Here is a 24,093-nt window from a genome sequence, read left to right on the forward strand (position 1 = left end):
TAAAATTTTGAACCTCCAAATCACATACATGGGCTGTAATGTCTATTGGTAGAACTTTAAAAAAATCTTTATTCAGAGAACCTTTCTGCACTTAACTCTGCATTAATTATATCATAAGATGATAATTAGACAGCAGAGTATCTGCTTTAAAGAAACTGATTTTAAGGGTATTAACTTGTAAAATTATTTTTTAAGCTCCTAATGATTCATTTACCATATGTTAGTAACTTTTGATAAATAGAAAAATCACTTATTTTACATTTTTACTTAGCTTTCTTTGATATGTATATTTTTACTTAAAGGGATACATGAGACTATTTCATGATGTTAGTGATTTTAAGCCATTATCAATCAGAATTCAACCTCATCAGTTAAACTGTCCTGCCAATTGTATTCTTAAATCTATAAGGACATTTGAGAAGACAATTCATAGATTAAACAAAAAAGACATGATAGTCTTAAAAACTGAGTTAAATGATACATGTCTACAGAATAAGATGAAATTGGCTTATGCGTCTTGAGCACTTACTGAGGGCAGTGTCCTTCCCTTCCCCAAGGCAGAGCACAAAGGCTACAAGCTCTTCCCACACATTTGTCTCCTGTTGTCTCATCCCCACAGTGTGTAGAAAACACTGATAACTTTGTATAGCAAAGCACCTTCTAATAGCTAAAAGTTTTCTTATTTTTTTCTAAATATATAATAATGTACTTAAATTCTTCTCGTTGAAAATAGCAAGACTTACCTCCTCCTATGGGCTACACTTAATTAAAGAGACATTTTAAGATACCATCTAAGACTTTTTTTAAGGCCAACATACCTAATTTTAGCAGAAATTATATATCTAAATCAAGAGTGTTTCAAAGTTTGATGTGCTTTGTGCTATATTTTAATGCAGGAGTGGGTGTTCCATCTCAATTTTCATAAAGTCAGTGAATTTAGACCTAAAAGAATTCTAGAAATCAGTTAATTACTTCATAGGAGAACAGAGCTGAGACCCAGAAACCATGACTTCCAAAGTCTCAGCCACTTAGTGGCCAAAGTGGAACTAGAATCCGTGCCTTCTGAGGACCACTGACTTCTCTCCTTTGTGTTGTATTTCTCAACAGATTCTTTCTTCTTATAGTAATTCATTTGATTGTCTGAGTTAAACCTGAGATCAAGGTCTTCCCTGTACCAAAAGTGAGGGGGGAAAAAAATCTTCCAATTTCCTTTCTTTTTCTAGGATAAAAAGGTTCAGGAATGTTTTTCTCTCAAGTATAAATAATCTAGATGATAAAAATAGGTATTGCTTCAGATCTTTCTATAAAGATGTCTGTATTAGATGGAGCATTGGGCTAAATGACCCCCAGCATCCCTTGAGTCTTTAAAAACTGTGTGGTATTCTGGCTTCTCTCTTTCAGGCTTTATATTTTCCTGATACTACATAAGGGTTGACATTTTAATTAATATATGATTTGTTAAATAAATCAAGGTTATGTTGAGCTGATGCCTATATTTTATCTCTGGGTTTTTGTAAAGACTCTAATCTCTGACAAGAATTCAAAGACATAGAAAATTTTAATGAAAATATGGCAGATTTTATCTCTGGCATTTTTGTACAGAACCAAAAATATCTTCTTTAGAGATAATATGAAAGGAAAGTGAAGATTTCTTTTAAAACATGTAATCTCTTAGTTAAAATATTCACTATATTTCATAAATTCTGAGGCGCACAATTTTTCACATTTTAACATCTCTGAAATTATGATGTATCTTATAGCAGTTGTTAGGTTGTAGTTTAATTGGCAGTATTTTTCCTTCCTTGGTGTTATATAAAATAATACTATATGTTGTAATCAAATATGATAAAAATTGATAGGTTTAAAATGTATTGAGTTATTCAGAGTCCACATATGTGCATGTGTTGATAAACTTAATATCAATATGTTGAATGTGTTTCCTTCCAGTTTCCCCTCATAGAATTGTTCCTGTGGCTCAAAGCAACTAGTTCATAGATGGCAGGGATTCTATTATTTTGTTTTACATACAGAACATATACAGGAGCTGTGAGGGCCATTGTATGCTGATTCTGAGATCCCCCTGGTGTTGTGTTTAAACTGTCTCCAGAAATAATTTATGTAAAATTAAACAGCTTGAATCTCATATCTCTTGTGAAGATGCATGCATTTTTCCATTAGTCCTGTGGTTCCAGACTGTATCATGCGTCTGAAACACTAGGTTATGGAAAGTGGCCACAGCCCTGATTTGTCCAATTACAGTATGATGGCTCTTTAAATATCATAATGTTGATAGACAGTGGTGATTTTCAGCGCTGATAGCCCCGATGTGTGATGCTGCAGCATGAGGTGGACGAGGTGCCACCAGGCTCTCTGCCACACGAGCAAGAGCGCTGGCAGGTACTGGTGTTCTCTGTGATAACCTTGTGCTGTGGAACTGGCTTCCCAGAACTAACACAGGAAATTGCCCAGAGTGACAGGAGAAGCACTACTGATACCTTGAGGACTGAGCAAGATAGAACTTTCTAATGCATCTGATCTGCATTTTGTTTGCCAACAGTCTCTGAACTCAAACTTAATCTGCACTTAAATAGATGTCTTAACTGCCCCTCTTCCTATAGATAAGAGAATTAAAAATATGCTTGCTAGCATTTAGCTCCACAAACACTGTTGTAACTCGTGTTCCCTTGCACTTCCCAGATGAGATGAAATTGGAGACTTTTCTTTTAACCCCGAGTTCTTTTCTCACAGCTGCCATCAACAATGGTGATTACTTTTAACATCTGAAAGGGTTGTTCACCAGTGGTTGTACTTTTTTGGTTGCAATTCTGTGGTACGATTTTTAACACTTTACTAAAAACAAACAAACAAAAAAATGAATAAATTTAGGCAATTATTTTAATATTAAATACAGAGGCTTCCCCAGGTGGCTCAGTGGTAAAGAATCCTCCTGGTAGTGCGGGAGATATGGGTTCAATCCCTGGGTCTGGAAGATCCCTTGGAAAAGGAAATGGCAACCCACTCCAGTATTCTTGCTTGGAAAATCCCTTGAGCAGAGGAGCCTGGCAGACTATAGTCCATGGGGTCACAAAGAGTCAAACACAACTGAGCGTGCGCGCACACACACACACACATATTAAATACAGGTTGTATTATCTGCTCATGGTTTCTTCAGGAATGAGGGGTGCCTCTATAGAATATTGAATTTCCTTCTATGAATTAAAAGTCTAAATATATTTAGACATTTATGATTGATACTGATTAGTTAAGAAGTTAAGCACTTACTTTGGGGACATTTAATCTTATTACAAAATAAAATGTATTACAAAAAGATGCTTTTGAATCAAGTAAGATTCTTGATGTTGATGTTAGTACTAGTTGTTGTCAGAGTGACATTAACATATAATTTTACCATCTGTCCGTCCAGTTTTACCAAAAAAAAAAAATTATTTAAAGAAGGGGCAAATTGGAGAAGGAAATGGCAACCCACTCCAGTATTCTTGCCTGGAAAAGTCCATGGACAGAGGAGCCTGGCGGGCTGCAGTCCATGGGGTTACATGACTGAGCATGTGTGCATGAGGGTGGAGGGTGATGGGTTGGTAGCAATAAACTGGTAGAACTAAAAAAAATAATAATAATAAAGAAGAAGGGGCAATTAAGTGGCAAATATGGCACGTTTCTATTGTTATAGAATTCACTTAAAATTAATAGGAACATGAAACCACTCATCTTTTCTACCTGGAAAACATTTTTCTTCTTTTTGTTTCTAATGAAGTGGGCCAGATGGAGAACATATCACCGGGACAAATCATTGATGAACCCATCCGTCCAGTCAACATTCCCAGGAAGGAAAAGGATTTCCAAGGAATGCTGGAATACAAGAAGGAGGATGAGCAAAAACTTGTGAAGAACCTGATTCTGGGCAAGTATTTTGAAAGGTCTTTCTGGTGCGTGTCAGTGGTGGGAGAGATTAGTCACTCATTTATTAAATATTCACACTGGTTTCTTTAGTCAACCTTGCGTGCTGTGTGCAGCACTGCCACAGCATTCTGACCCCATCATGGCTGTCAGTCACCCTACAAGGACACCAGCAAGGACTGCCTGTTAGGGTCACGTGAGGTCTTCTCAGCTCCTGTTGCCCATTATAATAACCCAGGAAGCTTTTGAAAAGTGTTGATATATGTTCCCCACTGCAGACTAATTACATCAGAATGTCTAGAGGAAAGAACCTGGCCATGTCCCTAGTTCTTTTTTTTTATCTCTCAAGGAAGGGATTCTGACGTGTAGCTAGCTGCAGTTGAACACCACTGCCTTAGGCCATTTAAGTCCCTGAATTTTTCTTGTTCCTTATTTCCCTAGGAAGGTATATGACTAAATATGTCAGGAAAAACAGTTTAATAGTAGGAAGGAACAGAATTAAGGAAAAGATTCCAGCAGTGGAAAGGGAGGACTGACTGGACAATGGAGATGGGAATAGAAGAAGCCCTTCAGAGCAGCAGAAGGCCTTTGAGTCTGGGTATGAGCCCACTTGGAGAAGGTGATGGCACCCCACTCCAGTACTCTTGCCTGGAAAATCCCATGGACGGAGGAGCCTGGTAGGCTGCAGTCCATGGGGTCGCTAGAGTCAGACACGACTGAGCGACTTCACTTTCACTTTTCACTTTCATGCACTGGAGAAGGAAATGGCAACCCACTCCAGTGTTCTTGCCTGGAGAATCCCAGGGACGGGAAGCCTGGTGGGCTGCCGTCTATGGGGTTGCACAGAGTCGGACACGACTGAAGCAACTTAGCAGCAGCAGAAGCAGCATGAGCCCACTGGCTCTGCAAGAAGACTTTTTAGGGGAGCATGGGAAATAGTTCAGGAGTGTATGCAGCCCATAAGTTGTGAGCTCAAAACACTTACAAGCCTCTCCTTTCAGCCTTTGCAGAGCATTCCTCCCCCAGGTGCCAGGGTGGCAGCAGTGTGATCAGCAGTGGTTTAATGTTCCTAGAGTTCATGGTGTTAAACTTGGAACTATATATAGATGCAGAGCACTTAGGTTTCAGTGTGATCTTCATTTTGAAAAAATGGTAAGAAGCCACTGGTTTTTAAGCATAGAATTAAAAAAGATTCATCAATTCAATAAACGTTTGGGGCATTCCTACTATGTGCTAAGCATTTTCTAGGTATTGGGTAATGAACAAAGCCTATTCTCAAAGAGTTTATATTCCATGGGGTGGGGGGAGGTAGATAAAAACAAATAAGGGGGTGAGAAAGATAAACAGTGAAGGCAGGTGTACGAATTTATATAAAGTTGTTAGGAAGGGCCTCTTTGACAAGGTGATCTCCTTTGGATAGAGACCAAAGGAAGTAAAGAAGCAAGTCCTGCTGATAGCTGAGAAAAGAACATTCCAGACAGAAAGCCTTAGGGTGGGCACATGCCTGGCGTCGTCACCCAGCAACAAGAAGACCCATTTAATGGGGGAGCACAGTGAGCTGGAAACAGGAGCAGGCCAGATCACACAGCCATGGTGAGGATTTCGGGTTTTACAAATGAGTGAGATGAGAAGCTACTTGGAAGATTTTCAGAACAAGAGTGACATGATCTGACTACATTTTCTTATAGAATTACTCTGGTTGTTAAGTGGAAAGTGTACTACTGAGGAGCGAGGCGTGAGTCAGGGAGACCAGTTGGGAAGCTCTCACTGGGTTCCAGGAGAAGATGGTGGCAGCCTAGACTAGGGGAGCTGGTAGAGAAGTAGCAGGGTTATTCTGGACATGTCTTATGTGTAGAGCCAACAGGATTTGTTGATGGATTAGATGTGTGATGTGAGAAAAGGAAAAAAGACAAAGATGATGACAAGGTTTATATCCTGAGAAACTAGAAGGCAGAGACTGCCACTTACTGAGATGGGACAACTCCTGGAAGAGTAGGTTCCATGGGAGATGGGCTCTGGGGGACAGGCCTGAGCAGACATGTCAAAAGCCACTTGTTACATGAGCCTAGATTCAAAGGAAAAGTCAGGACAGAAGATAGACGTTTGAGAGTTGTCATTGTGTAAGCAACTAAGATTCTCATGTCCCTACAGTCAAGAAATCGTCTACTCTAAAATATGCTTTTTTAAAAACATGACCTATTTACCCTGAATGATTGAACTGTTACATGAGAACTGTGCTTTTATATGTCAAAAAGCATTCCTTATGAAGACTTTCAAAGTTATGTAAGACTGTTTTTCCTCTTTTTTTTTTTAGAACTGAAGCCACGTGGTGTAGCAGTCAATTTGATTCCAGGGTTACCAGCGTATATCCTGTTTATGTGTGTTCGACACGCTGACTACCTGAATGATGATCAGAAAGTAAGGTCGTTGCTAACATCAACAATTAATAGCATCAAAAAAGTATTAAAGGTTAGTTCATGTTCAACAAATTTCTCATAATGAATATTATTATACAGAGGTATAATACAGAGGTATTTCTCCATCCTTCAGTTCAGTTCAGTCGCTCAGTCGTGTCCGAATCTTTGCGACCCCATGCATTGCAGCACACCAGGCCTCCCTGTCCATCACCAACTCCCGGAGTTCACTCAAACTCAAGTCCATCGAGTCGGTGATGCCATCCAGCCATTTCATCCTCTGTCGTCCCCTTCTCCTCCTGCCCCCAATCCCTCCCAGCATCAGAGTCTTTTCCAATGAGTCAACTCTTCGCATGAGGTGGCCAAAGTACTGGAGTTTCAGCTTTAGCACCATTCCTTCCAAAGAAATCCCAGGACTGATCTCCTTTAGGATGGACTGGTTGGATCTCCTTGCAGTCCAAGGGACTCTCAAGAGTCTTCTCCAACACCACGGTTCAAAAGCATCAATTCTTCGGTGCTCAGCCTTCTTCACAGTCCAACTCTCATATCCATACATGACCACTGGAAAAACCATAGCCTTGACTAGACAGACCTTTGTTGGCAAAGTAATGTCTCTGCTTTTGAATATGCTATCCAGATTGGTCATAACTTTCCTTCCAAGGAATAAGCGTCTTTTAATTTCATGGCTGCAATCACCATGTGCAGTGATTTTGGAGCCCAAAAAAATAAAGTCTGACACTGTTTCCACTGTTTCCCCATCTGTTTGCCATGAAGTGATGGGACCAGATGCCATGATCTTAGTTTTCTGAATGTTGAGCTTTAAGCCAACTTTTTCACTCTCCACTTTCACTTTCATCAAGAGGCTTTTGAGTTCCTCTTCACTTTCTGCCATAAGGGTGGTGTCATCTGCATATCTGAGGTTATTGATATTTCTCCCAGCAATCTTGATTCCAGCTTATGCTTCTTCCAGCCCAGCATTTCTCATGATGTATTCTGCATATAAGTTAAATAAGCAGGGTGACAATATACAGCCTTGATGTACTCCTTTTCCTATTTGGAACCAGTCTGTTGTTCCATGTCCAGTTCTAACTGTTGCTTCCTGACCTGCATAGAGGTTTCTCAAGAGGCAGGTCAGGTGGTCTGGTATTCCCATCTCTTGAAGAATTTTCCACAGTTTATTGTGATCCACACAGTCAAAGGATTAGACATGATCTAAGTTGCCAGTTATGGCCACATTTTATTCTTAACTGATACCTTCCATTATAGGAAATACTCATTATGTAATGTGTCTGTGTGCTTTCTTTGAAAACAGGGCTCAGATTGAACAATAATCAAAATTAACTCAATATACTTACATTTAGTTGTGAAGTAAACTAAGTTTCTTCATAGAATAGTCTGCTTTAAGGTCTGTCTTAGAACTAAATTAAAAATACTTAGTGAAGTTCATATATACAGGGAATATGATGCTATAGTTAAAATAGGTGTTAAAAATATTTAGTAATACCTAGCCCATTCATATAAAAAGCTGTCTGATAAAATATTTAAAATTCTCTTCTGACTTTTCTTCCCATTATTCTCCAGCTCACCCCATAATTTTCCTTGTTACCTGAAATGCCTGGTTTCATGTGAGCAGCAACACATAGATACTAATCAGAGAGGAAACACTTGGAAAAGGCAGCGAAGTTACATAATAGAACAGAAAGCCCTACATAACTCAGTAGTCACTGAGTCACGTTGCATAATCATCCTTTTGACAACCTAGAAAAACAGTGAACGTTATTCTTAGTTTTAACCATTTTTCAGTGCGCGGTTCTATGGCATTAAGTGCATTCATATTGTTGTGTAACCGTCACCATCATCATCTCCAGAACTTTTTCATCTTCCTCAACTGAAACTCTGCACCCATTAAACACTCTCCCCAGCCCCTGGTCATAACTTTTGATGCCAGTTCTCAGTCCCCACTGCACAGATACTCTATGCGGTTACATTCTGCAGTGCTTACTAAAGTGTGGAGTTTCTCAATATTTTAACATTCAAAAATTGATGAATGTCTTCTGAATGGAGCTCATGTAATTTTTGGTATATTGATGGTATATTGCATTTATTAAACTATGAATTTTACTACTTCTGAAGTTAATGCCTATGAAGACAGCAAAACCAAATCATGAAGTTTTCTCCCTCTCATCTTAATTACAAGAAGAAATTTATCTAATTTGACTAATTATTGTACCAGATTGTTTAAAGATTTAAAATGAGTAGCTACTTGGGACTTCCCTGGTGGTTAAGACTTCCACTTTCCAGTGGTTAAGAGTTTGCCTTCCAATGCAGAGGGTGTGGGTTGATCCCTGGTCAGGGACCAAAGATCCCACATGCCTTGTAGTAGAAAAACCAAAACATAAAATAGAAACAATATTGTAATGAATTCAATAAAGACTTCAGAAAAAAGTAAAATAATTTAAAAACTGTAAAAAGCGTTGCTTCTTGAACATAGCATTCTTGGAACATCCTTTTTTTAAATTGAAGTGCATTTGTCTCATGTCCTGTTTTGATTTAGAGATGTTGTCTGGCATGTGGCCCAGTACTGATGAAAAGCCAGTCTGTCCAGTGCTCTGCACAGGACTCCCTCCATCCCATGTCTGATTTGCTCCTCAGAAATTGTATCTTATTCACTGACAAGATTTTTAACCTAATCTGGGTTTTAGTGCTTCACAGTGTTTGTGATTCTCTTTTGTACCTTTAGTCCTTTCTTATTCCCTTCAGTAACCCCCAGGGAAGTAAGTTTGGGTAAGCTAGACTTGGTGAATTGTTTTCTACCTAAAGGGACTACTAAGCTAATATCAATGTAATGAATGGGCATCCCTTTCTAATGGCAAGAAAACAGATCCAAGCAAGGTAACAGCTAATGAATTCAGTGGTTGAATTCTATAGCAGCTGCAACATGAGGCTTTACAACTGTAAAGTGATTGATTTTTTAATTGTTGTTAATGGTAAGTGAAGGAAACGGGCCTTCTGGTATCTATTCAGTTTTTTCAGGCTTTTATTTCCATAAGGAAAAAACTAATTTAGGCTTATTCTGTCTTTTAGAAAAGAGGTGATGATTTTGAAACCGTCTCCTTTTGGCTTTCTAACACATGCCGATTTTTGCACTGTTTAAAGCAGTACAGTGGAGAAGAGGTGAGAAAACCTTGATTACAAAACAGCATGCTATACTTTATCCGAACTTTTTAAGGAAAACAGTTCAAGCACAAAATGTTTAGTCATTTGTTAATTTAGAAACCTGAATTCAGAAGTGGCTTGACAGTTTATAGCTCTATTTGACATTCATTATTTATGAAACTGACTTCGGAAGTGGCGTAGTTTCTTCGCTCTGAGAGTTTGTATTATGAGAAAGCACAGCAAAAATAAAATGAGCATTGGTCATTGAATAGTTATCGCACTGAAACTTTTTGTTAAGATGTGAAAATGGGATTTTCAAGGATTGATATATGGAGCTGTTTAAAGAAATGAATCCATTATAGCTTTCTATAATACATTAAAAATGATCATGTTAAAAGATATCTCAATATTTTTCCAAAAATATGTTTTGCTTTTGCTTATAGTGATGTGTTCATCAGTTAGTTGATAGACTTCCTATTTCAAAACTACATATTTATAATTATTATTTGTTAATGGCTACATAGTATATATGAGACAGCCCTCACTATATATTATGTTGTTTAATTCTTACTTCTCTTTGAGGTCGGAATTCTAACCCAGTTTTACAGATGAGGAAACTAAGGCTCAAAGCAGTTCATCACTTTGCCCACATCCTCTCAGCCATAAGGAGCTGAGCTAGGATTTTGGGTCTGCCCACCTTCAAGAGCTTGTGCCCATAAATGCTGCCCTTCATGCCTCCCCATCCTTTGCTGTCAGGACAGGCAGAGAAGCTGAGCAGTGGCCACTTTCTGAGCACTCACAGGCTTGGAGCAGAAGACTGTCCTGGCAAATGATGGGAAATACAGTATGAATAAGATATGGCCCCTGAGCAGGCAGGACAGACAGACCAGAATCCCCCCAAAGGCCTGTTAAGTCCCCAGTTCTAGACCAGGTTGTCAAGTAAGTTGTAGAGAGGCAGATGCTTGAGTGTGGCCAGAATCCGTCAAGTAGGTAAAAGTACCTGCCTGTACAGTTGGCTTTCCGTGTTACCACATACCATCAAAAGATTCCATTCTAAGCTTGGACTGAGAAGCCTGTATGAATACCATAAAATATAATAAAGGAAGATTTTTTATTTATTCACCAGTCTCTGTAGAAATGACCAATTATAAGAAAATTATGTATGTCTTTCAGGTACGGAATTTATAAGTAAGACTCTATTTAATGAACTGAAGTTAAGAGATTGGTATTGTACATAATTCAGTGTTTGGCAGTAAACCAGCTGTTTCATAAGTGAAAACACTCATTAATTTTTTTTTCAAATTGAGTTCCCCTATCTTGTTTCATTGACATTGCTGGTGGAAAGGCTTAAATGCTAGACTGCCAAGTTTAGATATTATTCAAATGCTAGTAAGAAGTGGAAGCAGGGACGTGATAGAAACAAACACACAGAATTTGGGAAGGATTATCCTGGCACTTATGTGGAGGTTGGATGGGAACTCTTAGGAGAAAGGTAAAAAAGAGCATGAGGATGTTGATCAAATGAGAGAGTTAAACAGACAGAAGACATTTTATTTCATGTATGTCATTAACTCTGCATTATGGCTCTAGGGCTTTATGAAACACAACACCTCTCGCCAGAATGAACACTGCCTCACCAATTTTGACTTGGCTGAGTACCGGCAGGTGCTCAGTGACTTGGCAATTCAGATCTACCAGCAGCTCGTGAGGGTGTTAGAGAACATCCTTCAGCCAATGATCGGTAAGTCCAGGGCATTGCTGACGTCCAAGTCTGTCTCGTGGCACATATGTCAGAGCATGTATTCATGTGGAGAAGGTAAAGTAGTAAGACTCAGTCTCAAAATTAGCTGGGGAATCTCAGAACCGCAGCCATGACTAACTGGGGCACAGCAAAATCCCTGCTTCTACGTGATGGAAATGGCAGGATCTATTAATAGTTTCCCTCTCTAATGTGTAATGCCTCTCTCTTAAGATTGGGTTATGCTTTATATCCAGCAGCATATCTCAGATCTTGTCCAGTTTTCAAAAACAAAAACACTTGAAACTTTCATCGAGGGCATTACTGCAGAGAACTTTCTAGGGACCCAACTAAAACTAAAGAGACTGAGAAGGGTTTGCAGATTACCTGATAGGCTATAGTAACAGGGCTGGAAAGCTACTATGGCAACAAGAACAGGGCTCAGACACTCCATGCTGAGTTGTTCATCTCATGGCCCCTGTAGAATCATTAAAAGCAATTTGGTTTAAAGTTGCAGTTTCTCATTGGATGAGCAACTGATCAGCGTGTGTGTCTATGTATATGAGATTCCATGTACCTCTCTTTATATGTGTGCACTCACTCTGGGTATGCATGTACATATCATGCCTCCTATATTCCTTTGGAAAGTGTAGCAGGTGTGAAATTGGAATTAGAGGGCATGTAAAACTTGCAGGCTGCTGATTTTGTGCGAAGCTGTTGAAGGAAGCTCAGGGCAAGGAAGGGCCCAGCTCTCTAGCCCCATGTGACTGCCTGCTCCCAAGACCACTGCCTGGTCTCCTGCTTTTCTTACTGCTTGATTTGTTTGCTTCTGAGGCTCGATACTACTGGAGAATGCTTATCTTCTCCCTAATTGCCTCTCTCTTAAAAACCTCTCTCTCAAAAATCCTCCCAAGAAACTTTACACATGTGCTATTAAGACTACTGTTTCATATTTTAGAAAATAATCCATTAAAATTTCATGGTAAATTTTTGCATTTAAGGATAATTCTTTCATTAAGTTTAAAATCCAGATGCCCTTTTATTTGTAGTTCCTTTTCCTTCTATTTTGATGCTCAAATCATTTTCCTAAATTGTGTGTGTGTGTGTGTGCGCGTGCGTGTGTGTGCATGTGCGTGTGTTTCCATCAGAATCTTCTCTGACGTATGAACTTCTCCTTTAGTCTCCGGAATGCTGGAGCATGAAACCATTCAGGGTGTCTCTGGGGTGAAGCCCACAGGGCTAAGAAAGCGAACCTCCAGCATCGCTGACGAGGGTACCTACACACTGGACTCCATCCTGCGACAGCTCAACTCCTTCCACTCGGTCATGTGTCAGCACGGCATGGACCCCGAATTGATCAAGCAGGTGGTCAAGCAGATGTTCTACATCGTGGGGGCCGTCACCCTGAACAACCTCCTCTTGCGGAAGGACATGTGCTCCTGGAGTAAAGGCATGCAGATCAGGTGAGCGAACTCCAACACCTGTCATGGCCTTCTCAGGCTGCCTAACTGTGTGCTGGAGTGCACGTGAGGCCCGGGCACCTGACGTCTGAAACCCCCCAGGTGGGCAGTAAGGGCAGACCGGGCATGGAGCCATTCCTCCTGCCTGACTGAGCTTCCTCCACTGTCATTCGTGGTTGCTCCCAGCAGGCCTTCAGTCACTGCTTGTTGGAACCCGGCTGCATGTAAAGTTAACTCATTTGAGGGAGTAAATCTTTTACTGATGTTTGAAGTATGCCCCTCTCAGTTTTAAGAAACGCTGCACTCAGTTTTGTCCAATTGCTCCTCAGCATTACCTTATTAACATAACAGAATTATTTTTTTGGCAAATAATTTATTTTAAAACAGCTGAAAAATTCACCGAGAGGGGGAAAGTATTTCTCCTCTAAAAGTCTATAGTTACTCAATCTTAGAAAATTTGACCTTCTTTCCAAATTTTCCATTCTGACTCATATCCACTGTAGACAGCAGTCAGAAGGTAATGCTTTCCACTCAAGTCATTGAATTTATTTCTCTGCATGCTCTGTTTATACCCACGAAGCCCCTCTTGGCCTGATTACTAAGTCCTGACTGTGGATGCGTTTATCTGACTCCTGTTTTGCAAACCACTGTCACCTGATTGGCCACCTCTTAAAACCTCAGCATCTGTGTAGTTTCTGTGTCTCTCCCCATATTTTCTGTCTGCCTCTTCCTATGCCCCCACTGGCCCTTCTTGCCTACATCCCTAAAGTTCCTCAGGCCACTACCTCATCATCCAGGCTCTTCCCTGAAAAGGGTCAGAGCACAGGCTCTAGGTAGGGATCTTATTGTATCCACTAGCTTGGAGTTTGACGTAAGGAACAGAGAGTAATTAGAGGATTATTAGTTCTCTCCTCTCAAGTTGTAAAAAGCTGGAAGGTGTTTTCTGCTCTGCTGTTTAATAAGGACACAGCCATACTACGTGTTCTATTTTTTTTTTAAGCACACCTTATTTTATAACTTGCTATTATGGCTACATTTCTGTTTTCCATTAAAGAGAATTATAGTCTCTAGAATAATACTCACTCATATAATTATGATTATAAACCTGATTATTTATAGTGATAAATTTTTAATGATTTAAAAAACAGAATTCAACTGAAATTCCTAACAAAGCCATGCACAGAAAAATTAAGACATTTATGATAATTTTCGGTAAATTTGCATCCCCCTCAACCCTTTTTTGACATAGGTACAATGTCAGTCAACTAGAAGAATGGCTGCGTGACAAGAATTTGATGAACAGTGGGGCTAAGGAAACCCTGGAGCCTCTCATTCAGGCTGCTCAGCTTTTGCAAGTGAAAAAGAAAACAGATGATGACGCAGAAGCCATTTGTTCCATGTGTAATGCTTTAACTACTGCCCAGGTAAGGCAACTTTCCCTATTATAAAATTCATCAAAGGTAACATTTAGGGAAGTCACCAAGGCTTCTAGCTATTGCTCTTGTCTCTGAGCTAACTTCATCTGTGTCAGAGATGATATATATCAATACTGTAGATCTTGAAGACAGGAGATTTTACCACAAAGTATATTTCAGTACTAGTCACACTCATGCACATTCAACATTCAGTAAATATTTATCCATTCTCTACACTCTTCTGTGTAACGTTCCAGCCACTCAGATAAAACCAGGAACAAGGCAAAGTTTCTGTTTTTATGGGGTATACATTTTATACATCCTATGAAGCTTGAACTCCAAAGAGTCTTGTATATTATTTGATAATTGAATGATTCTTTAGACTTATCTATTTAAGACAGATAATTCTTTTTTTAATTGAAATGTGGTTGATGTATAATATGATGTTAGTCTCAGGTATACTACTCAGTGGTTTGACATTTGCATACATTATGAAATGATAACCATGATAAGTCTAGCAACCATATGTCCCCGTATAAGATTATTACAATATTATAAACCATATTCCTTATATTGTAGATTATATCCTCATGCTTTATTTACTTTATAACTAGAGGTTTGTACCTCTTAATCCCTTCACCTATTTTGAACGCCTCCTGTCCCTCCCCTCTGGCAACCAACTGTTTGTTCTCAGTATCACTTAAGTTGTCCCAGAGGTCTCTTAAAACCATCCTTATTTCTTTTCATTCTTTTTTCTATAAAGTTTCAGTGATTTGATTTACACTACTGTCTTCCATCTCACATCCACTCACTTGTATCATTTAGTCTACTGTTGATGCCTTCCAGTGTCTTTTTTTATTTCAGTTATTGTATTATTCAGCTTTTTCTGGTTCTATGTATTTTCTAACTCTTTGTGAGTTCATCCCTACTTCCCCTGAGTACAGTGAGCATCTTTATGATCATAACCTTATACTCTTTATCAGGTGGATTGCTCATCTCCACTTCATTTAGTACTTCTGAGGTTATGTCTCATTCCTTTGGTTGAAACATATTCCTGTCTTCTCATTTTTCCCCATTTTTTTTTCCCTATGCATTAAGTCAGCTGGTTACATTTCCCAGTCTTAAAGAAGTGGCCTTATATAGGAAACATCCTGTGGGACTCAGAAGCATGCTGCCCTCTGGTCGCCAGAGCTCTGTGCCCAGGAGTACCCGCTATGTGGGCTGTATAGGCCCTTCTGTTGTGACAGGGCCACAGTAGTTCTACTGTGGGCTCCCTAGTGGGCAGGGTTGGCCCCTGGCCTGGTTGGCTGCCCCACCCTGCTTCCTTTGGTTTCTGCTGCCCCATGTTTTGGTGGGACCAGCTCCTAGCACAGCTGGCCACAGGGCTAGGGAAACCCAGGGCTGGTGCTAGGCCCTTGGTAGGTAGTTAAGCCCTGAGCACTAATAAGCTAGTGGGAGGACTCCAAATGTTGCTGAGGATCAGTAATTAATCATTCAGGGAAAGTCTTGAGTTTAAGGCAGTGAAAAGATGGGAAGGGCCTTGGAGGACAGTGGCCACAGCATGAGGCAAGGCACAGGCATAAATATGCCCACTTTTCTTTTGCCGAGTTATTTTTGTGCTGACTTTTGGATTTTTTTAAATGTTCATCACTTATCTCAAAACATAGAAATCTTACATAGGTTACACATAGAATATATATAGAAAGTAATTAGCTGAATACTCAGGATACTGATAACTATTGTTACTTTGAGAGAATGAGAGCATGAAAGTGGGAGTACTTTTACTTTTAATGATTTTTCAAATTTATATTGCTTCTTAAAATGTACAGATATATATTCAGAGTTCAGTTCAGTTCAGTCGCTCAGTCGTCTCCGACTTTTTGCAACCCCATGAATCACAGCACACCAGGCCTCCCTGTCCATCACCAACTCCCGGAGTTCACCCAGACTCACGTCCATCGAGTCAGTGATGCCATCCAGCCATCTCATCCTCTGTCGTCCCCTTCTCCTCCTGCCCCCAATCCCTCCCAGCATCAGAGTCTTTTCCAATGAGTCAACTCTTCGCATGAGGTGGCCAAAGTACTGGAGTTTCAGCCTTAGCATCATTCCTTCCAAAGAAATCCCAGGGCTGATCTCCTTCAGAATGGACTGGTTGGATCTCCTTGCAGTCCAAGGGACTCTCAAGAGTCTTCTCCAACACCACAGTTCAAAAGCATCAATTCTTCGGCGCTCAGACTTCTTCACAGTCCAACTCTCACATCCATACATGACCACAGAAAAAACCATAGCCTTGACTAGACGGACCTTTGTTGGCAAAGTAATGTCTCTGCTTTTGAATATGCTATCTAGGTTGGTTATAACTTTCCTTCCAAGGAGTAAGCGTCTTTTAATTTCATGGCTGCAATCACCATCTGCAGTGATTTGGAGCCCAGAAAAATAAAGTCTGACACTGTTTCCACTGTTTCCCCATCTATTTCCCATGAAGTGATGGGACCGGATGCCATGATCTTCGTTTTCTGAATGTTGAGCTTTAAGCCAACTTTTTCACTCTCCACTTTCACTTTCATCAAGAGGCTTTTGAGTTCCTCTTCACTCTCTGCCATAAGGGTGGTGTCATCTGCATATCTGAGGTTATTAATACACTTTTATTGTAAAAATTTAAATAATAAAGGTAAATGTGCCTTCAGAACAGCTCCCTCTCCCATCTTGTCCTAACCAAGCCCTGAGTAGAATTGAAAACAATAGGCAAAGATCCTTTTCATTTTCCTGATTAGAGGTACCTGGAATGTATGTATTTGATAATATGCTAAAAATTTTGATCATTTTATTTCCCCCAGATTGTCAAAGTGTTGAATTTGTATACACCGGTTAATGAGTTTGAAGAAAGAGTTTCTGTGTCATTTATTCGTACTATACAGGTAAGATCTCCCAGGCTTCCTTTTGCTTCAGTTTACCAACACAGTCATTTGGATGGAAATTTTATAATTTATTGAAGGATAATGCAGTTTTTATTACATTATTGTATCATTTTCATAGTGCATTAATTTTTTGATAATATCTTATTGTGGAAATGAAGTGATTTTAAAACAAATATAAACATTTGTCATTCATTGAGGGGTTTTGGTAGAATTTTGTCTAAAAAAAAATAAGTTTATAGATTCAAAGAATTGATGTTCTGTTTTTTTTTTTAATTTTATTTTCTCAGATGCGTTTACGAGACAGGAAAGACTCTCCTCAACTTCTCATGGATGCAAAACACATCTTTCCTGTCACCTTTCCTTTTAACCCCTCTTCCCTTGCGCTAGAAACCATCCAGATTCCAGCCAGCCTGGGCCTGGGATTCATATCACGGGTCTGAAAGTGATATCAAGGCAAATATTGACAATACATTTCTTGCCTGAAATAAGAACCCATTATTTCAAGTGAGCTACTGAAAACACATTTTAAAAGATAGTACTTATTATCTCCCAAATAAGGGATTATTGACTAGAACTGCCCCTAGAATACTTTTCATCATCTTGGAAAGAAAGATAGGTTCCTTTGTGCCGTGTTACCTTCATAACAACACTTGTCCTTGGTCAGTTCGGTGTCTGCCATTGACGTGCAGGTGAATGATGGAAGAAAAGAAAAACGTGTCTTCAGGTGCCAGCATTTATTTTAAATCCTTATCACTGCATCTAAATGATATAAAAAACCTGAATTCCAGATATGAATATGAGCTGTTTTTAAGAAGGCGCCATCAAGGAACCTCCTGTGTGCTAACTGGAAGAACTGAAAGAAAAACCACCAAGTACATATCATACCAGCTTAGGAATCAATTATGTTGATAATGTCAAACTGGAACAAACAAATAAATTGACATTATGTAAAGTAACTGGATAAGTAGCTCCCTTCTATGTGTCCCTATGATGTAGAGATATTAAGAGAATGTTGGTTTGCTTAGAGCATGGAAGTCCATTTGTACTGCAGTTTACTGAGCATTTTAAATTGCTGCTACATACTATGTTCTTTAAAATGTAAGTGATATTCATATTAGGCACTACAACAATAAGCTTCTCTTTTATCGACTCTGTTTACAGTCCAATCAGATTAGTTTTAACTGGATTACATGCACATATCTACAGATTCACCCGCACAGCAGCAGACACTGGAAAGTCATGTAGTAATATGACACAACGTTTGACATTTAGGGATAAGACTAGGCAAAGTGGTTATTGTTGATGTCATTTATTCAGGATGTGTTATATTGATGTGCTCATTAACTTTCCCTGGGTGATATCACATCAGGATACAGTGTTCTATGAAGTGACTTATTTTTAGTTACCAGATCTGATTCCTGCAGTGCATATTTTCAACCCTGACAGGTTTTCTTTCTTCTTAATTTATTAAGAATTAATCTCAGTATCTAGAGAGGATTGTCAGAATATTCATGATTCAGGTCTTGAAATCTTGATTCTTTTATAAATTATGCAAAAGAAAGTATATAATAAATAATTGATTCCATTTTTTAGGCTTTGCAACTTCTATAAATGTTCTCAGTACCACTAGATATTTTAAAGAGCATCATATTAGAAATACTTTGACCTATATAAAAATATAAGGAGATTGCTGAATTTTACAGAGGACTTGGTTTAATAAGACCCAGATTCTATAAGTTTTCATTCTGACATCCTAAGTAAACATATTCTCCATTTGTCCCACAAATCTTAAACAATAAATGTTTCAGATTGTGCAAAAGCAAATTCTTAGCTTTCACTAGAAACTCTGGTTCGGAATTACAATCATAGATTTGTATAAATTAACTGTTAGATGATCTATTAAATATGTGCAATATTATTAATGGAAGTAAAACATTTTCAAATCAGTGATAAATATTGTTATTAAAAGATAAATACTGTCTGTTAACTTGTTTGAGCCTCAAATTCCTCATTTATACAGTAAGAGTGTTAGACAGCCAGTTCCTAAGGTCCCTTCCACTTCTGAAGTTCTCTCCTCGGCGTGCTTGGACCACAGAGAAGTGAGCTGCAGGTATTCGGTAAGGTTAGCCTAGTGTTTGGAGCACGTTAATTTTGAGGGATTAATAAAATGTAAAATCATAGGTTTATGAAGCTATAATGTTCCTTAAATGAATATGATTTATATTCATGCTTTTAGAAATTTAGTTCAGGTAATTTTTATTAAATTGTGTACTGCTGTATTCAAATTGGATACATTTATTCATTTGCAAAATCAAGCAAAAATGCTACTTCAGACTCTCTCAGTTTTCCCTGGTTGTCAATGTGGTTTTCAATAACTTTTGAAACCACCTACTTAGTACTGAATGTGTCAGAGTCTAAGAACATAGATGGGACTTGGGTGGGAGAGATGTCCCCTCAAATGCCACTGTGATTGTAGGCCCCCCTACTGAAACCCGGAAATCCTCCGAGGCCCTTTCCCAGGTTAGTCCTGCGCAGCGTGTTCCACGCACACCCTGAGTCCTGTCGGGTCCTCAGGCTCACGCTCTAGCTTCCACTGCCACTGCAGCCCTTTCTTTCCCACAGACAGCTTGTATCCTGAGGCATGTCTGCTCTGGGCCTTTCTCTCTCTCCTATCTCCCATCTTTCTGCTACAAAGAGCCTCTATTCCACACCCAAGCCACAGGCTCTCCTGTTCAGCGATGGCCACACAAATATTATGCTATTTTAGGGCTCCAGCTTCCTCCAGGGTCTATCCAGAACCCCAGATGGGGATCTGAATTAATTTCTCTTAGTGGCCTGAAGATCTTTAGTCACAACAGAAATACCTTACAACTACAGAACTCCAAATCTTGGTAAGTCATTCTGTGTCCTAGTTTCTTGGAGATGCAACAATATTCTGCTGACTGTGGCTATCCATGGCCTCTCTGAGGGCTTCTCACCTTTCCCTCTGTCCATTCACACTTTATTACCCAGCCTCAAACAAACCTCTGCCAGCCTCCACACCATCCATCCACTCACTTATCCATTCATTCTTTCCCTTCCTTCAGCCATGTCAGGTATCCCCTCAACTGTCTACTCACCTGCTCTGACTATGCTGAAGGCTGTGGTGGAGTCAGTCTTCAGCTATCCCACCGACCTGCCTGAGGACTTCCCTTCAGGCCAGTTTTTACATGAGTTCTCACTGTTCTCACTTCTCTGCAGTACTTCTTAGCATTACCACTAATATGCTTGTTCATAATTCCAACATGACACACTATAGGAACTCAAAGAAAGAGTTCTCTGAGAAAACAATTCACTGTCTCAATAGCCACTTCTCAATAGTCTCTTCCCCACTCACCTTACATGGAGACTGAGCTCACACCTTGGAAAGCAAACCTGAAAACTTAGAAGCAGTTTCCCTTCTTGTACCTTCTCTCAGGTTAAGGTTTTGCTCTGCCTGAGAGAAACTATAATGAAGGGGAAAGGTAAGCAAGGGGTAAAATCCATGACGTGTAGCTTCATGGTTCCTTCCGAAGTTGTGAGAATTCCCCATGCACCTGACATTTCTTTCCTCAATTGCAAAAGTACAAAAATATGTATTCCAAAGCCAACTGAGAGGAGATTTGGGGATTTGGGTCAGTTTGCCTCATTTGCTTTATTTCATTCATTTCAATGGATAATTGAAAGTTGCCTCTTTCTGCGTAAGTGATGATTCTGTATAATATAGATCAAAGCTTTTAGTAACACAGTTTAATAATTTATTTGATTAGAATTTCAGTAGAGTGGTGGTTGTGAGAAATGTCTTCCCTGGTAACCCTAGGTGAAGGCGCACCTGGCACCATCCTGAGATGCCCTCATATTCTCTCTTTCTCTTCCACACATACACAGTCTTCAGTTCTTCAACTTCAACTGTTTCACATAAAACACAGGAAAAATGTCACGCTTGAAGGTGGCCCTTCAGTTCTCCTAGTGAAACGGCGTGTAGCAACATACCTTGTGCCTGGCCATCTTTGCTCCAGCTCACGTGCTCTGGTACCTCATTGTGTCCTCACAGCAGCCCTGGAAGGTGGGAGGGTCGCTACTGCCATCCTTGTGTGTGTGAAAACTTGAGACCGAGATAAGGCCAGTGACTTGCCTGACTAAGGTTGCCTAGGTTGCCCAAGCTGTGCCATCATTCCACACTCAGCAGTGGCAGTGAGAGCACCTGTGGGGCAGAGACTTGAGAAAGTCCCCAGATTCCATTTTGTTCCTCCTGGTGCCCGTGGGCTGCCCGGGCCCAGCACAAGGTACTCTTTTTCTCTATCAGCGTTGGCTACTGGCCTATGGGAGGTGAATAAACGCTGAGCACCAAGTTCTTGGTGCTGATCACATGGGGTGCCTTGTGCTATCCTTCTTGTCATAGTCACCAACTATAACTGGGCTTCCCTTGTGGCCCAGCTGGTAAAGAATCTGCCTGCAATGCGGGAGACCTGGTTTGGGAAGATCCCCTGCATAAGGGAAAGACTACCCACTCCAGTATTCTGGCCTGGAGAATTCCATGGACTGTATAGTCCATGGGGTCGCAAAGAGTCGGACACAATTGAGCAACTTTCACTTTCACCAACTATAACTAGGTTTGGCTTTTGTAATAGATCAGTGCCCCACCCCCACCCCGGGAGGGTGCAGGGCTCTGTTTTGGTCATTATTTAGTAGCAGGCTGTCCCAGCCTGACAGGAAATGGAGAGAGCCTCCCAACAGTTAAGAAGAGGGTCACTGTCAACACACAGCCCTCAAAGTCACTACGAGAGCCACCAGGTAAGCTAGCTGAGCAGCCTGGAGAGAACCTGCGGGCACAGGCCAAGTTCCTGGGTCCCTTCTGAGGGCTGCGTACCAGGCAGGCCATACACAAGTCTTTGTGTGTTTGAACATGGCAGTGTGTGCATGCTGCCAGTGTTGGCTTTGGCGCCAAGAGGTTAGGGAGGCACTGTGTATGCATAAGGGCATTGATTTCTTCTCGGGCTGTGCTGTGAGGGCCACCTTAACCCCTGCTCCCTTCCTTCCTAGAGCTGCCTTAAGTTCTCTGGAACTCCTCCTCTGTAAGGGGAAGTCTTGCCTGGAAAGGTATCTTGCCCTGTTTCTCAAGGTGTGAGGGTGTGGGTGGGCATGGCCTCCTTTCTTCCTTCCCAGTCTGCATGACCGTCCCCTCCTGTTCCTTCTTCCTTTGCTCCCATTTCCAAATGGGTATTGGAACTCTGAGGCAGCAACAACCTCAGAGCCAATGAAATGTAATCTTAGAGAGTGTTTCCTGACTTTGGGGGGCTCTGTGTTACAAGTAAGCAAATGAACATATGAAAGAAATATAGAGATAATTTAGATTCTTGGTAATTCTTAAATGGCTTGTTCCCCACTGAACTGACATTTTCTTAGGCTAAAGGGTATAATTGTAAAACCTTTCATGGACATTCATTAAATTTTTTTTTAAGAACACTTTACCCATATCAAAACTGGAGTGAAAATAGGAAACAGTGCTATAATTCTAATTCATTGTATTATCCTAAATTAAGTCAAACTGAGATTACAATAGATGTCTCAATAGATCAGAAACTGGAAAGCACTATGTAAAATATCTGCCAAAATGTTTTATACATTTTTTATTTTATAATTTGGTCTAGTTAAAATGCTCATTAGCTCAATTTAATGGGTGTTACTAGATTCATTAAGATGTCTAAATATGAATACCATTTCCTTAGTATTGTAATGTTGCTTGAAATATTTGACAGAAAACATTTCTTTTTAGAAAAATGTTTTTTGAATTGAAGTTTGTATGTACAATTCAATGCTTAGTAGGTCAGTATACATTTTCATGACATTTTTCAGAGTCAATAGTTTTAAATATCTTATTGTTATTATATGTTATAAAAACTTAGCCTACATTTCAGGGTCTCTACAACACTTGAGCCATTTAATTTTTCCAACATATGCTGAATTTTTCCTTCAAATGTGGATATATGTGTTATAATCTATGATCCTAATTGTGAATTTTTGCAAAACCCAGGAGTTATGTTGATTTTCTTGTGTCCTTGGAGAATTTAACTTGCTCTAACAGTGTTGCATAGAAATGAACTTATGACATTTAATATTACTTTAATTACTAACTTCAATTGTCAACTTACTGTGAAATGGATATGTCTTTTAACTACCATGGCATTGAACATTGCAGTTTTTCTTTTTCCTTGTTGGATCTGGAAAAGGAATTCTACTTTGACCTACATGGAAAAACATGATCTAGTTAATCTTTGAAAAGTTCTTAAGTGAAATATTCCTCCATGAAAAAGGAAGCAAAAGTACTGAGAAGTGAAAGGCATTATCAAACAACACTAGTTTTAAACTAAACCCACCCCAGCATATCTCACATGAAATTTAAAAAAATAAGTTAATAATGCACCTCATGTCAACAAAAGCCTTTGAAACATGGGTTTTCACTAGATACCACCTAGTGCTAAGATGAAAACCAAAACAATATCAGATAGACATTTATGCTCTAAATTTGTAGTTGTCTGGTGTTGTACTTAGTAAATGTGTGTCATTAATGCTGTATTCTCCTATCTATTAAAGAAAACTATTCAAATAAAGATATGGATGTAAAGGATTTTTGTTAGTGTCATAAATAAACCCACATCACATACACCAACATAGATCACATTTGGGGCCATGAAACACACCTTTAAAATTTAAAAGCCTAACACTAAAAATCAATGACAGAAAGACAGCTGGAAAATCCCCAAATAATTGGAGATTAAACAACTTCACTTTCACTTTCCACTTTCATGCATTGGAGAAGGAAATGGCAACCCACTCCAGTGTTCTTGTCTGGAGAATCCCAGGGACGGGAAAGCCTGGTGGGCTGCCGTCTATGGGGTCACACAGAGTCGGACACGACTGAAGCGACTTAGCAGCAGCAGCAGCAAATAACACATGGATCAAAGAAGAAATCTCTAGAGAAATTTTAAAATATTTTGAACTAAATATAAGTGAAAATACAGGTTAAAAATGAATCGATATACAAGAACAGAAACAGAC

At 39.6% G+C, this 24,093-nt stretch overlaps 1 protein-coding gene across 6 annotated transcripts in view; it reads left to right on the forward strand.

The window, feature by feature from the left end:
• The window catches only part of MYO5A (myosin VA), a 206,323-nt gene extending 182,661 nt beyond the window's left edge, over window positions 1–23,662 (forward strand). For all 6 annotated transcript variants that reach the window (XM_055537938.1, XM_055537941.1, XM_055537940.1 and 3 more), the window contains 8 exons: window positions 3,773–3,919; window positions 6,230–6,384; window positions 9,414–9,503; window positions 11,076–11,226; window positions 12,404–12,686; window positions 13,933–14,107; window positions 16,936–17,016; window positions 17,304–23,662. In XM_055537938.1, coding sequence (XP_055393913.1) covers window positions 3,773–3,919; window positions 6,230–6,384; window positions 9,414–9,503; window positions 11,076–11,226; window positions 12,404–12,686; window positions 13,933–14,107; window positions 16,936–17,016; window positions 17,304–17,456 — 1,235 coding nt within the window. In that variant the 3' untranslated portion in view covers window positions 17,457–23,662. The remainder of the gene's footprint in view (window positions 1–3,772; window positions 3,920–6,229; window positions 6,385–9,413; window positions 9,504–11,075; window positions 11,227–12,403; window positions 12,687–13,932; window positions 14,108–16,935; window positions 17,017–17,303) is intronic.
• Window positions 23,663–24,093: the final 431 nt, after the last annotated feature.

The sequence above is a fragment of the Bubalus kerabau genome, chromosome 10 (assembly GCF_029407905.1).
Source record: "Bubalus kerabau isolate K-KA32 ecotype Philippines breed swamp buffalo chromosome 10, PCC_UOA_SB_1v2, whole genome shotgun sequence".
NCBI lineage: Eukaryota > Metazoa > Chordata > Mammalia > Artiodactyla > Bovidae > Bubalus > Bubalus kerabau.